Raw genomic sequence first — 14,264 nt, 5'->3', positions numbered from 1 at the left:
CTTTGACCTAAAGGTCTGGTCCACAAGGCAGTGGAGCATCGTGAACAGATGCAGTCCCATGGTAGCCGGTGACCAACAATGGGTTCATACGCCTTTTGTTCCTTCAGGATCCTGGAGACCATGTGCACCATTGGTTTGAAATCAGGGTTTTCCAATTCCCGTAGGTGGATCAACCAAATCCATCAACCCGTTTAAAGCGCCGAACATTCGCTTTTTGTCCTCTCAGTTTCGTAAACAACACCCCGCTGCGAAAAGGTAATGAGCAGGACATGACCTATAGCAATAATACATATGAAATATAAATATGAATAAACGGAATAGCTGAAATCATTAAAAAAAGGAAACCTACCTTGATTGTGTTCGATTCTTGTATGATAAGTTTCACCACGTACACGAAAACTTAAACTTAAAATGTGTGTATCATGCCCACTGTCACGAACTAAGAAGCTACCGTCTGGTCGTTTAGCCAATAAAAATTGAGCATCTTGGAAACTTAGTGGACCCCAATACCAGCCCATCTGTTAAATAAACAAAAGTAAAAAACGTTTTTGGTCTAAAAAAATACTTAAACAATTTCCTAAACATATAAAACTTAACAGCAGTAAAAAGAATGTTGATTTATATATTAATTATTAGATATTTAATCATTCTGAAAAGTTGAAAATATATAATAAAAACTTTTATTATTCCTATGGACACTAATAAGTCACAAATCTGACAAAAAGAAAGTCTACAACTGTAGTGAAAATTTAAATTCCCTGAAATTCTCGTGGATAAACCACACATGAGAAATCCGCGATTCATTGTTCACAAAATTCTAAACACGACTCTACTAAGAAAAACTTTTTATCACATATTTATGATCAAACAGCATACAAACCCCAACTTGTTTAACGAGCTGCATAAAGACAAAATATAGTAGTGTAATGAGTGAAGACTAGATGGGGAAAACCAATTTACTGTTTGGTGCAAAATTACAGAGTGCTTGCAATCAATCATAGCAAAGTGCCCAAGAAAGGACCTCGTCATACTGATGAGAGATCTAAACGCTAATGTCGACATGCATAACACCGGATATGAAGATATCATGAGAACACATGAACTCACTGACAGAAGTGAAAGAGAATGCTCAGAGATTCGCACATCCATGTGCATTCAACTAATTGATTATAGGTGATACAATATTCCCACACAAACCTACATCGATCTATCTCACTGCATCACACTACACACAATCACATCCATCATTTTTGCATCACCAAACAATTCACAAGGTCAATCGAAGATCTGCGAATCACGAGAGGAGTTGACATAGTTTCACATCACCACCTCGTGGTTGTCAACATCAAACTGAAGCTAAACAAACACTGCACAACTGAGGAAACTGCATTACAAAGATTCAAAACAGACTTCATTCCACATACTCACAAACTCAAACAATTCAACATAACTCTTAACAACACCTTTCAAGCCTTACAAAGTCTAATCCACAAAAAGGAAACTACTATAGAGAACGATTAGAAAGGGATCAAAAACCATAAACTTCAACGGGTTAACAGGTTCTGTGACCACAGAAGCATCACCATAAGCAACCAATCTCTATAGACACCGATGGCAGGATTTAAGAAAGGAAGAACAAGACGAAAATATGGTTTAAAAAGACGGTGAAAATGTATGGATGAAGGAATATAGAGATCCAAAATTGAGAGAAAAATAGAGTTGATTCATCCGCGTTATTATGAAATAAAAATTAATTGAAAGTAACCCAATAGACAAAACTTTTTGGGACGAGTTTTTTTTTAGCACAAACAATCATATGAAAATATGACACTACAGTTTACCGAATTCACGCGTATGTAAATATATTCCATGAAGATGTTAATATAGTCTAGAACGACTGTATATACATATAATTTGGATAAAATACCCTACTTAGATACTAAAAAGTTATTTTCGATTAAATTAAATGTTTTATACATAAATTTAACAGAGTAGTGAATTAGATCGTAGTGTCACACTTCCAAACATCGTAAACAGCAACTTAACAAAAGTTGTATCAGAAAAAAAATAATATGAGCGCAGAATAAACAGGTACAACTTAATCAATACCCCTAGATTAAAAATGTGTCTATGACATAAGAATCTAAACCCCAGGCATTTAAACTGATTTTTTATAAATTCATTGTTCGCACACATTCATTTAATAAGCCTGTTGTCCCTTATAGAGCCAAAAATAATAAAAAAGACTTCGTGATTTTTTCGAGATATCTGATTTTAGATATCCTACTTCCTTCTCTCTACATATAATTTACATGATATATCATGATTGGTTACTAGCTGATTAGACGGGACTCATTAGTCTAAATAGACAACATTTCACATTAACGATTGCAACATTTGTTAGTCTAAGTCAGCCAACTTGAAGAATCGTCTATTATTTTAATGATCAGCTTGTAGACACCAGGCAGAATATCTCAATATTCGTGTTCTCAATACAGTTATTACATTGGACTTTAAAAAAAATTATTATTAAACTTTAAATATGCTGACATTTTGTCAAAAGAAGATTATAAATTGCCATAACTATAAAATGAAAATAAATACTGCACAGACACCATTCAAACATGAGACTTGTAACTGAAACCATACACTAAAATCGATTGTAGTAGAGAAAAGCACGCAAAAAATTTCATGGAAAACCTGTAAGCAATGGACGGCCGTTATGTCCTATTGTGTGACTCCTCAGCAGTGCGCATCTACGATCCCGCCTCGCGAGATTCGAACCCAGAACTTATCAGTCTCTAAGGTGTCCCACAATATGGTGAAACGGCCGTCCAGTGCTTCCAGGTTTTCCATGGTGGTCTAGCCTCAATTGACTCATGATCTCAACTATATAAAATGTGAATTAGAAAAATGTTACATTTATAACAAGTTTTCAATTGTTCTAATTTTGGGACTATTTATTCTAATGAAGACAAATATGTAGACAAATATATATATATATAAAACTACAATTATATGTACATACAAATGAGTCATAATATTCATAATAATGATAATGATGATGGTTACAATCAAATAATTTAGTACATATATTAGAGAATACAAATAATAATAACAATCTAAATGATGGGATAGATAAAACAAAATGAAAACTAAAATTTGGACGAGAAAATTACTTGATAAGGAAATATTATTTACAATTTAAGATTTTATTAAATTGTGTCAGTCAGTCAGTCAGTCACAAAGTAGAACTTCGTACGTACGTACGTACATCAGTTCGAGTTGCCATACCACATTAGCACAGAGATACAATTAACGATTCAAACCCCATAGTGGTAGAGGTAGTAAAAGTGTAAGTAGTAATTCGAAATATTACGGTTTGAAAATGTTATTGAAGGAGTATAATCCAGTGAAATAAATTTGGAAAGAGAAGAAAGATAGAGACATGAAGAATTCAGAAGATTAGGATTTGGTAGAACACAAAGAGTGGATACACCTTTGCCATTTCAAACGATTTTGAGCCATGTCATTCAAGGTCTCTCACCATCGATTGGTATCGTCTCGCGAATCCCAACCAGGTAGTCTACATCTACCAACATGGCTCAGTCCAATTTTCAGTCACTTCATGGGTTTGTGCCACGTTTTGGTCTGGTCTCCCCTAGCTTCCTTCCAACCTACTCCTACACCATAAAACATTGCACGTCGGGGCAGTTGGTGGTTGAGCATACGTAACACGTGTCCCAGCCATCTCAACTGATGAAGTTTCACTATTTCATCAATCGATTTGCTATCTTTACCTAGTACCCGTTTCCTAACAACTGCATTACTTACCCGGTGGTCCCAGGATATACGACCAGTGTTTCGAAGACACCTATGATCGAATACTAGTAGCCTACGAATATCCTCTACGCTTATCGGTCATGTTTCACTGCCATAAAGTAAGACGGAACGAACTGCTGCACAGTAAACCCGTCCTTTGGTTGTTAGACGGATATCTCGTCTACGCCATAAATGACGCAAGTTGGCGGAAGCTAGACGAGCCTTCTGTATCCGTGCTGAGATTTCGTCACACACCAGACTACAAGGGCTGATGAGAATTGTGTACACAAGCTTGTATATAATTTAAATTGTTTAACGGTTTTACTCATTCATTTATTAATTATTCATAATTAAGTGACTAGTAATATACTAATAATCCTATCTCATACACACGAACAAATACAGACGAAGACAAAAAATGTAGCAGCAGCCTCTGCATCAATAGACCTCAACATACACAAAGGAAAAAGCAAGATTCTCAAATACAACATGGAGAATACCAACCAAATCACACTTGACGGCGAAACTCTGGAAGACGTGGAAACATCCACGTATCTGGAAAGCATCGTTGATAAACAAGGAGGATCGGATGTAGATGTAAAGGCGAGGATTGGCAAAGCAAGGACTGCATTTCTGCAATTGAAGAACATTTGGAACTCAAAACAACTGTCAACTAACTTCAAAGTGAGAATCTTCAATACGAACGTCAAGACAGTCAGTCCTACTGTACGGAGGTGAAACGTGGAGAACTACTACATCCATTGTCAAGAAGGTACAAGTATTTATAAACAGCGGTTTACGCAAGATACTCAACGTTCACTGGCCGGATACCATCAGCAACAGCGTTTTATGGGAGAGGAGAGAGTGGCTTCCAGCTGAAGAGGAAATTAGGAGAAGACGTTGGAAGTGGATCGGACATATATTAAGGAAATCACCAAACTGCATCACGAGGCAATCCCTAACTTGGAATCCGAAAGGAAATCGGAAAAGAGTAGGGGCAAAGAACATATTACACCGGGAGATTGAAGCAGATATGAAAAGGATGAGTGTTAATTAGAAAGAACTGGAGAGGATTGATTGGGACAGGGTTGGATGGAAATGCTGGTGGGCGGTCTATGCTCCTCCACGAGGGGTAACAGGCGTAAGTAATATAGTAATAAAATATGCATGAGAGTCATAATGCTACAGATTTAAGGCGTATAATTTTGTTTATAGTACGATGGTTAATGTCTTAGATGAAATAGTTAAGTAATTTCAACTATACATTTACTGTATAGTGATACTATTCAGTTGTCGAGATCCATGTAGAGAAGGTGTGATTATAACTCGTAATTTTCAGAGATGCAGCTGAAATTTTCTTCTGGTCAAACAATAAACATGCCATGTAAATAGTACTTAACCATTTAACAATAAGTGTCCATAAATAGGCGTTTACTAGTGTCTTCAACTGTAAAACAGATCATTGACATTAACAGCACACTAAGCCCGATCGAGTAACAACAGCCAAACAAGAACACACAAAGTTAACGCACAAGATCAATACACCGAAGCAAACAAGCAACTGAAGAATAACATTAGAGTCAACAAGCAGGAATATGTGGAGGACCTACAAACGACAACGGAGAAAGCTGTAACACAACGAAACATGAGACAACTGTATGATACAATGAAGAAGCCAACAGGGAAATATAGTATACCAGAGAGACACGTCAACCACAAAGAAGGCGAAACAATCACCATGATTCAAGAACAGAGAAACAAGTGGGTAGAATATGTCGAGGTGCTCCTCAATACATCAACCTAATAAACCAAAAGGACGTCGAAACAACACACACATCCCTATACATGTCACCCTACCAATGATCCAAGAAATCAGAATGCACATTAGATAAATCAAGAATGGGGAAACAGCACCACCTCACAATATACCAGACGAAGCAATAAAGTAACACATTGAAGAAACTGAAAACATGCTCCACAATCTATTCAAGAAGATTTGGGAGGAAGAATAAGTCCCAACGACACACTGGAAAGATGCATACCTCATCAAGATAACAAACAACCAACCATCTCAGTCGATGAAGATTCATCACCTCATCAACTGATTTACCATCGTTCCCTAATACCCTGCGTCTAACCTCGCTATTACTTACCCGGTTATCCCAGCAGATGTGAGCAATATTTCTAAGGCATCTGTGGTCAAATACTAGTAACCTACGAGTATCTTCTACTCTTAATGGCCATGTTTCACAGCCGTAAAGTAGAACAGAGCGAACTGCTGCGCAGTATACTCGTCCCTTAATTGATAGACGGATATATATATATATTGACAGGTGAGAAGAAATGAACTTCGGCTACATCAACGGAACAAGAGAAACACGCCACAAGATCTCTAGCACTTCGCTTTACTTACTCGGATAAATTTGGTTAAGGCTTTTAGTGACAAATATTCAGGTATTATAAATAGAAACGATCATAAATATCTTACCTTTCTCAATTCTAACATGCTTCGATGAAATGAAGATCGACTATCTTGTAGTGTAGATGATAACCTTTGGTTAGATAAGCGTGTTGAACTGATGGGCGCCGTTGTACTTATACTATCAGATGCCCTAACATCATAGGCGTTATAGGTATGACAACTGCTAACAGGCTGAAAAGGAAGAGACAAGATAAAATAGTCCGATGAAGTGTTCAGATACAAAACTGATTATTGATTGGAATCCTGAAAAATCAAATGTATCATTAGCTTACTGAGAGGCATTAAAAACTGAGAGAAGTATCCATCTATTAATATGAAAAAAGGTCTCAGTACAAGATATTGTTCCTGATAGTATTAATAAAGTTGGATAGTAAATTTACGACATTAACGTGGGGAACTGTTAAGTTGACGCTTGTCTTTTATTTCCTTGCCATTGCAATTCGTTAGTCTAATCTCATACTGGAATATGAATAATAAGAAAAAAGGATATGTTCCAAAGAACCGAAACAATAAAAAGTACAAAGTGATAAAAAGAGTTTATATAGAATTTATGGGAAAGACATTTTCAAACCGTTTGTCTGAAGTGATTGTTCGAAAATTAACTAGTTAGCATATAGCGATTAAGCCTTGTACAGAAAGTGGAATTTTCAGAATTCTATCACATTAACAGATTTTAAAAAAATTAAAGCCTAAATTATTAAATGAACTGTTAGTGTAAAGGAAAAATAAAAATAAAATAGTCATGTCGGCAAATAGACTATGATAAACAGTACAATAAGAATCTACTGAGCGCTTCCAATTATAATTTGTGTAAATCGGAAATGTAATGAGAAATTTGGTTCAATGTGTTCTTCGCGAAAAGATGACGTGAAAATGAATCACATCAAATCAAAGTACCATTTACTAATCATGAGAAAAAGGAAAACATTTGCTTTACAATGTTCAGCACTTGTAATTGCAGCTCAAATTATAGTGAACTATGTAAGAAATTAGATTATGATTTAGTTTAATCGATATCACTCGATAGGACTAATCAACCAGAACCCGGCTTATAGTCATCTGCCCTGAGCATAACCAGTTTTTCTACAGACTAAGATTTATTGCTTTGATCGATAACGATTAATCTTGAGCTGTGGTTGAGACAGTCTAAACCTCTATTGGTCCATGGTGTCTGCCCTTCTATACCGGGACTTAAACCAACAGATCACAGGGGGCGAACAAGCCTCTATTTATCTTATAATCAAGTATTGATGAGTTTGCACGACCAAAATAAGGGGTCATACTTCATGCGTAATCAAGTCGTATGTGGCAGAGATCGTTGGAGCAAAATGTGCGTAATTAATTATCAATTGCCAAGGAGTGACAAAACATGAATTAATAGTGAGTCCAAAGAAAGCTCATAAAACAGGGAACAAAAAAACGCAATAATCCAATTACTGAATAACTATACGGCAGAAATAGAAATCGTGGTTAGTTAAATAATTCTAGGTTATAATATTCCCAATATTGACTTCGTTACAACTACTAGTACTACTACTGCTATATCTACTAATAATAGTGATACTAATAATAATAATAGTAATAATAATAATAATAATTGTTATATATAATTGTTATATATATATATATATATATATATATACTTGGAGTTTCTCAGCGGCGGTTTTATTACCTATTAGACTCAGCTAGAAAACTAGGGAGGATTGGATAGCTTTTCGCCTTATTTCGAAACTTTCAAACGAGTCCCCGTGGCCAGTAGAGATTTGAACACAGACATATCAGGACCGTAGCGATCTGGCAAACCGTAAGTACAAGCAAGACCGAAGTTCAGCTTTTCATGGCCTTTGATGGTTAGTTTAATGACAGCCCTTGATGTTGACTCTTCTAATCAGTTATCTACGTGCATATCTGCAAATTTAGACTAATTCTTAGTTTTTACTACTAAACTAATATTAAAGTAAATATCTGTGCTTCAATACTCTACCAATAAATTGTTACACAATTAATATACACACACCCGGAACTGTTTTATGAAATGCACATATATTTAACTTTCAGGAGGAAAGGGATAATAAAATTAATTCCAACTTTACGAGAATGACTCCATGGGAGACATTTATAGAAAAGTAAAGCTCAATGAACAGATGACTACTACAAATTTACTTACAACAACTTGTTCCGTAACGCCGACCTGCTGGTTCTGACAAGAAGATGGAGAACTGATTATTGCTTCCTCTACATTGCACGTCTCCAAGGCAGATGCAATTGTTGTCGGTGGACGTTGTCTGTCACAGACAACTGGACTAGTAACTGGGCTAAGAGGACAGGATGCGATATCATTGGAGACGCCATCTGCACACTCGTGGTGATGATGATGATGATGATGAACATGATGGACGTGGTGTATGTGATGAACGTGATGAATTTGACCATTCTCGTCGATTATAGTAGTTGGATGTGGTCCAAATCCGATACCTTCAGTGAAGTTTAAGACCTTTCTATTAGAATCAACAGGAATCTCACAGGGGAGGTGAGAAGTAACTGAATTTGTAGTATCACAGTTAGAATTACTTTCATGTTCTTTGACCAGCAATACGTCAGGATTTAATGGAAGGATCCCCTGAGTGAACTGAGTAGTAGTAGCTTCATCGTTGTTTTGTTCTTTTCCACTGTGGGGCTTCGATATACCCGTACAATTTGGACTGTTTAACCAACACCTATGGTTTTTGTGGTTGGGACAGCTACAAGCTGGAACTTTTGTAGATGAGGAATGACTTCCCATACAAGAAAAGCATTCTCTAGTAGAATCGATGGACTATTATTGATAGAGAAAAACACAGTTGAGTGATTATTAGTTTCCAATAAAAAAGATGCGTGTAGTAAAAAAGATGTAACACAAATATAATTAGGAGGCTTGATCCCGACCGTTGCTGCTACCTTGACGTGGTGGTCGCGCTTACCTATCGTGATGAACCAATCGAGCTATACTGACTGGGACAATCATTTCTCAAGGTCCTACCATGCCAGACAGGTCGGTTGAAGAGTGGTAAGACTAAAAGCAACAAACGCAAGGTCTGAAGGCGAAGTCGTTCTGCTAACTGTACAGAGGTGTGACGGCAGTAAGGCGTTTCCTTCAGACAACCAGCATAACAGAGATGCTGACTTCCAACAAAGTGGGGTAGGATTAGAAAAGGTCGATCCTAAAAATGCACACCTCATCTTATCCCACAGATATCCGTCTCCGGCGGTAAGGTCCCAACAAGTACGGAGCTAACACGAGAATTACTCACAAAAAGGTCGTATGTGACCGACCTCAAGTAGTTGTCCCTTGGGCACTGTGGTCACGCTCTCAGGTCACTAAGACTACTTCTAATCCAATTTCCTTTTCAGGTACCTCTAGAAAATTATGAATACAGTGATCTTGAGTGCAATTATAGGTATGAGGGCAGTTATCACTTCCCAGTTGCCTACACCGTGGAAGGGCTCTTCTAGAGAGTACCTGAAAAGTAAGTTGGATTAGAAGTGGTCATAGTGACTTGAGAGCGTGACCGCAGTTCCCAAGGCACTGCAGTGAAGTGTTCCAGAAAAAATATTTTAACTGGGTCATTAGGATAGCTATATCCGACCATCACAGCAAAGTAGCAGCAACGATTGGGAATTAGAAATAGAATTTCCCATGTCAGTCCCAGTGAGGGTAAAAGCTCTATATAACAAGTAATTTTTAAATTTTCCCAATTATTTATAAATTGTTAAATGTCATATGTTTAGACTGTTACTTGGAAGTGGTTAAAACAGGTAACTTACATACAGTTTAATGTACTGTGCCGAAAGTTGAGGATATTAAGTACTTTAAACGGATTTGTGACTGCAGGACTTAAGCACATCATATATTGTAACTCAGATCTATTTACCAAGGTGTATGCACAATCACGTGACAATTTACTAGTTATTGTGACATTTATCCATACCAAACTAGTGATTCAACAATTATGTGAAGTACCTAGTCAGTCAGTCAGCTACAACGTAGGACCAGGCACACATATGCATCGGTTCAAGTTGCCATATCTCGTTAGCACAACAAGATGAACACCGGATTCATAGATATAGTTAATTTAGTGGTGGTAGTATATAAAAGATAGGTTGTATATAAAGATATAGTATAGGAAGGAAGAACGCCCGAACACACTATGTTCGGGCACAGGGACGATAATTCAATTGGCGTCACTACCTTGAAACATCGACTTCGGTGGCTTGGTCATGTTCTACGAATGTCGTCCCAGAGAATTCCACGTTGTGCATTATTTTCCGACACTGGGACTGGTTGGAAAAGGCGGAGAGGTGGTCACTATATGACATCGTGTCGTGGTATGAAAGAAAGCTGCAAAGGGCTAGCTTCTGTTGGTACTTTACGACTCCCTGGTTGGGGTCCTAGAGATGGTGCAACACAGTGACTCAAGACGTTGTCAGATATGGCTCAGAATAGAAACCAGTAGCGATCCTGCTGTAACTTTCTTTTACTTTCTTCATAAAAAATGGACTAAGGCGGCCTGCTTGAATATCTAGACTACCTGTTCCTACCATCTGGATATTTCAACAAGTTATCTGTTTTCTTGTTTATTTTAACATATCATTAGGCCTATTAGTCTCAACCTATTCAGGTGCGTTTGTGAAAAGTTCACTAAATTCCGCTGTACAACTTACAAAAAAGCCTAATCAGAAACATCGTGGTTGCTGGCAATATGCATCGAAAAGAATATACATTATTCACATGTCGATTCTTGAGCTGCTAACATCTAACTCAGTCAGTCAGCTACAACGTAGGACCAGGCACATATATGCATCGGTCCAAGTTCCCATACCTCGTTAGCACAACAAGATGAACACCGGATTCATAGTAGTTAATTTAGTGGTGGTAATATAAAAAAGATAGGTTGTATCTAACATCTAACCGGCGACCACTCAATATTCATCGCAAGGATCGGCCAAGAAATAAGAAAAAGAAACTTGCTGAAATACTTTGTGCTGAGAATTCTATATTGTACCAAAGATATAATAATAAAGCCATTAATAATAATAATTCCTTTAACTGGAAGAATTTTTTCTGGTTGTGCCTTTGCTAACTGGACTGCCTCTGTTATTATTATTATTTCACTATCATACGGTGAGTCAGATAGCTACAACGTAGGACGAGGCACATATATGCCTCGGTTCAAGTTGCCATACTTCATTAGCACAACAAGATGAACACCGAATTCATAGAAGTAGCTGATTTAATGGTAATAATATACAAAAGAAAGGTTGTATATAGGGATATAGTACAGGAAGAGAGATATGAAGCAATTTTAGTCTCATAGTTTAAGCGAAGACAGAAAGTGTATACACCCACACCATTGTGATTGACTCTGAACCATGTCACACAGAGTCTCCAACCATTGGTTACGATAGTCACGCGAACCCCAACCAAGTAGTCTGCATCTACAAGCATGGATTAGACTAGAGGTTAGTGACTTCAAGCACTGATGTCACGTTTGGTTTGGCCGCCCCTAACTCTCTTACAACCATCCCCAATACTAGTCAGCATTGCGAGTCGTGGTTATCGGTGTCCAGGCATACGTAACACGTGACCCAACCATCTCAGTTGGTCACTATCATACACTAATTTCTGTTCGTTATTGTTCTACTTTACACTCTGTCTCTTCACATTCTAATTGTTATTGTGTGGCGCATATGTATTTGGTGGGGTTTTTCAGACTCTAAGTAAATTTGAGTCCAATCCAGAGTAATTTGCTCGCTTCTAGCACGGAAAAGCAGCAGGAATTTAGTGGTTATTTTCCAACCAGGTCACAGATTCAAACCATTCCCTACATACCAAGGTCCACGGATCCGGGCAGTATTATTGACCTTCATAATATGGCCGAAAACTAGGCTCATAAACTCATACCTGACAAAAGTCACATTACCACTTAAAAATATTTTTAGTAGTGAAATAACTGCTAAAGAATACCGGTGAATAAACTACCTCGAATCATACATGATTTCTTACTCGGAATATCAGACACTCTTTAATGGACTAATAGAACCATTGGTGAAAAAAAGACAAAATATGAAGATAATACTTACGTTTACTTGACCGGATACATAGGGGGAACAAGCACAAATCATTGCTAGAGCAGACTCTGGTCTTCTATGGCTCATACACATATTTGGGCGATTTGAAGTTTGGTATCCGGACTGAGCAGCTCCTATAGTTTTGGATACATGTATATGTTTTAATCGACCGTTTGAAGGGCTTATACTGTCAAGGCGCTCAAAATGTCTTTTTGTTGTATTTGGACTAAAAAGTGAATTCTTACATTTAACAATGGAACTCCGACTGTTTGTTGATCTAGGTGGAAGTGAATGATGGTCAACACGGGGATCCAGAGTTCCATTAGATTCACAGCCATTCTGATTATATGAACTAAATCTGACTCCTTCAATAAGAGAACTATTATGGCTGAAAGAACGTTTGTGTTGTACGAAACGACACCCAAACTTCTGATCGAAAACATCCCTCTTCAATTCGCGATCCTTCTTATGAACAAGTGGTTTCAGTCGCCTATAAAATTTATCTTCATTTAACTGAGGTAAATTTTTTACATTTACAAGTGAATCACCTGGTGGGTGAAGAAAATTTGTTTTAGATTTCAAGCTCTTAGAAGCATGAAATATACGTTGGAAAGTGTCAGATATCCACTGTAAACTACCGCACCTTGTTTTGTTTGTATCACCTTGCTCTTGATACCGAGAAACCTTATATCCCGTAGAATGATCTGAAATTAAATTGAGTCCACGATATTCTGAGGAAAAGCATCTTGAGTTTTGCGTGTAGCTAGAGTCTAGTTTACTACCACCATGAAGACCACATACGTTTCCAGAGCAAGTACAGTTTGATGATGGTAAGTCAGATGTCGAACTCGAATCCCTTCCGAGCTCGCATAGGTTAGGTTCTTGGTGTTTCGAGACTCCCTGACAAATATGTCGTTTTGTGAACCGTTTGCAAGTGAATGGCTGAGTGCATTTCGGATCAGAAATATTTTTATCGAACGTAAACAAACAGGAATGACCATTCCTATCAGATGGGATTTTACCCGGTCGATTTGTTTCACTGTTTTGATGTGACGAGTACTGGGACTTTATATTATTGCTACTAGGTGTTTGGGGACATTCAAGACATTTTTTGTACTTTACATCCTCGTGATCGGGTAGAGGGTCGATTGGATCCTTCTGAGGTTTGTCGATTGACTCAACGTCACATGTAGAGTGTGGATGTAAACCGCTTCGCCTGCATACCGCACAAACGTCTGGTAAGTGACCAATAGGTGGAAAATTTAGGTTTTGCAAACTGACAGTTGGTTCACATTTTATGCATTTATGTTTTACCTGTCGAACTGGACGGGTTATGTGTTTTGGAGGTAGGGGAGGAATATGTTTCGAGGCTTTTGGTGGGACGGGAGGTGGATTTTCATTCGTCGAAGATGATGCTGGAAGGTGACCAACTCCACACTCATAATTCGCTTCCTCTTTAGGAGACACAACAGTATGCTTTTCACATGACCAAACTCCGGTCTCAAATTGCATGGCATGCTCAGAAAGAAAACATAGGGCGTTAACAAAGAAAAATATCAGTGAGATTTGAGACAAGATGACTTCTGAGTACTCTGGAGATTGACTTCATCCTTAATAACACTAAGTACAGTAACGCACACAGATGTAATGTGCGCTTTGGCAAAACGTGGGTTAAAACAAGTAAGACTTGAAAACTTCAAACTTTGACGTCTGTTTCTAGATGGTTACACAGCGCTTCCGATAGTGGTAGGGAGGAATTTTCATAAATTTTTTTCTGAATGTTAAGGGAAAAACTATTCAAGTAATAATAGTCAGTTTCACATTGGAATAGATAGAAGGGTGGGTGGCTTGT

At 37.6% G+C, this 14,264-nt stretch overlaps 1 protein-coding gene across 1 annotated transcript in view; it reads right to left on the bottom strand.

Annotated features, from left to right (window-relative positions):
* Positions 1-14,063, bottom strand: part of Smp_142250 (suppressor of cytokine signaling, putative) — a 28,437-nt gene extending 14,374 nt beyond the window's left edge. Inside the window, exons 1-5 of the mRNA XM_018791871.1 lie at positions 12,425-14,063; positions 8,721-9,119; positions 8,472-8,663; positions 6,311-6,475; positions 346-518 (exon numbers count right to left, since the gene is read on the bottom strand). Of these exons, the coding sequence (XP_018644978.1) occupies positions 346-518; positions 6,311-6,475; positions 8,472-8,663; positions 8,721-9,119; positions 12,425-13,924 (2,429 nt within the window). The 5' untranslated portion in view covers positions 13,925-14,063. The remainder of the gene's footprint in view (positions 1-345; positions 519-6,310; positions 6,476-8,471; positions 8,664-8,720; positions 9,120-12,424) is intronic.
* Positions 14,064-14,264: the final 201 nt, after the last annotated feature.

This window comes from Schistosoma mansoni (assembly GCF_000237925.1).
Source record: "Schistosoma mansoni, WGS project CABG00000000 data, chromosome 1 unplaced supercontig 0034, strain Puerto Rico, whole genome shotgun sequence".
NCBI classification, from domain to species: domain Eukaryota; kingdom Metazoa; phylum Platyhelminthes; class Trematoda; order Strigeidida; family Schistosomatidae; genus Schistosoma; species Schistosoma mansoni.
Note: the sequence above shows the minus strand (reverse complement) of the source record. Positions and strands in the feature narration are given on the sequence as shown.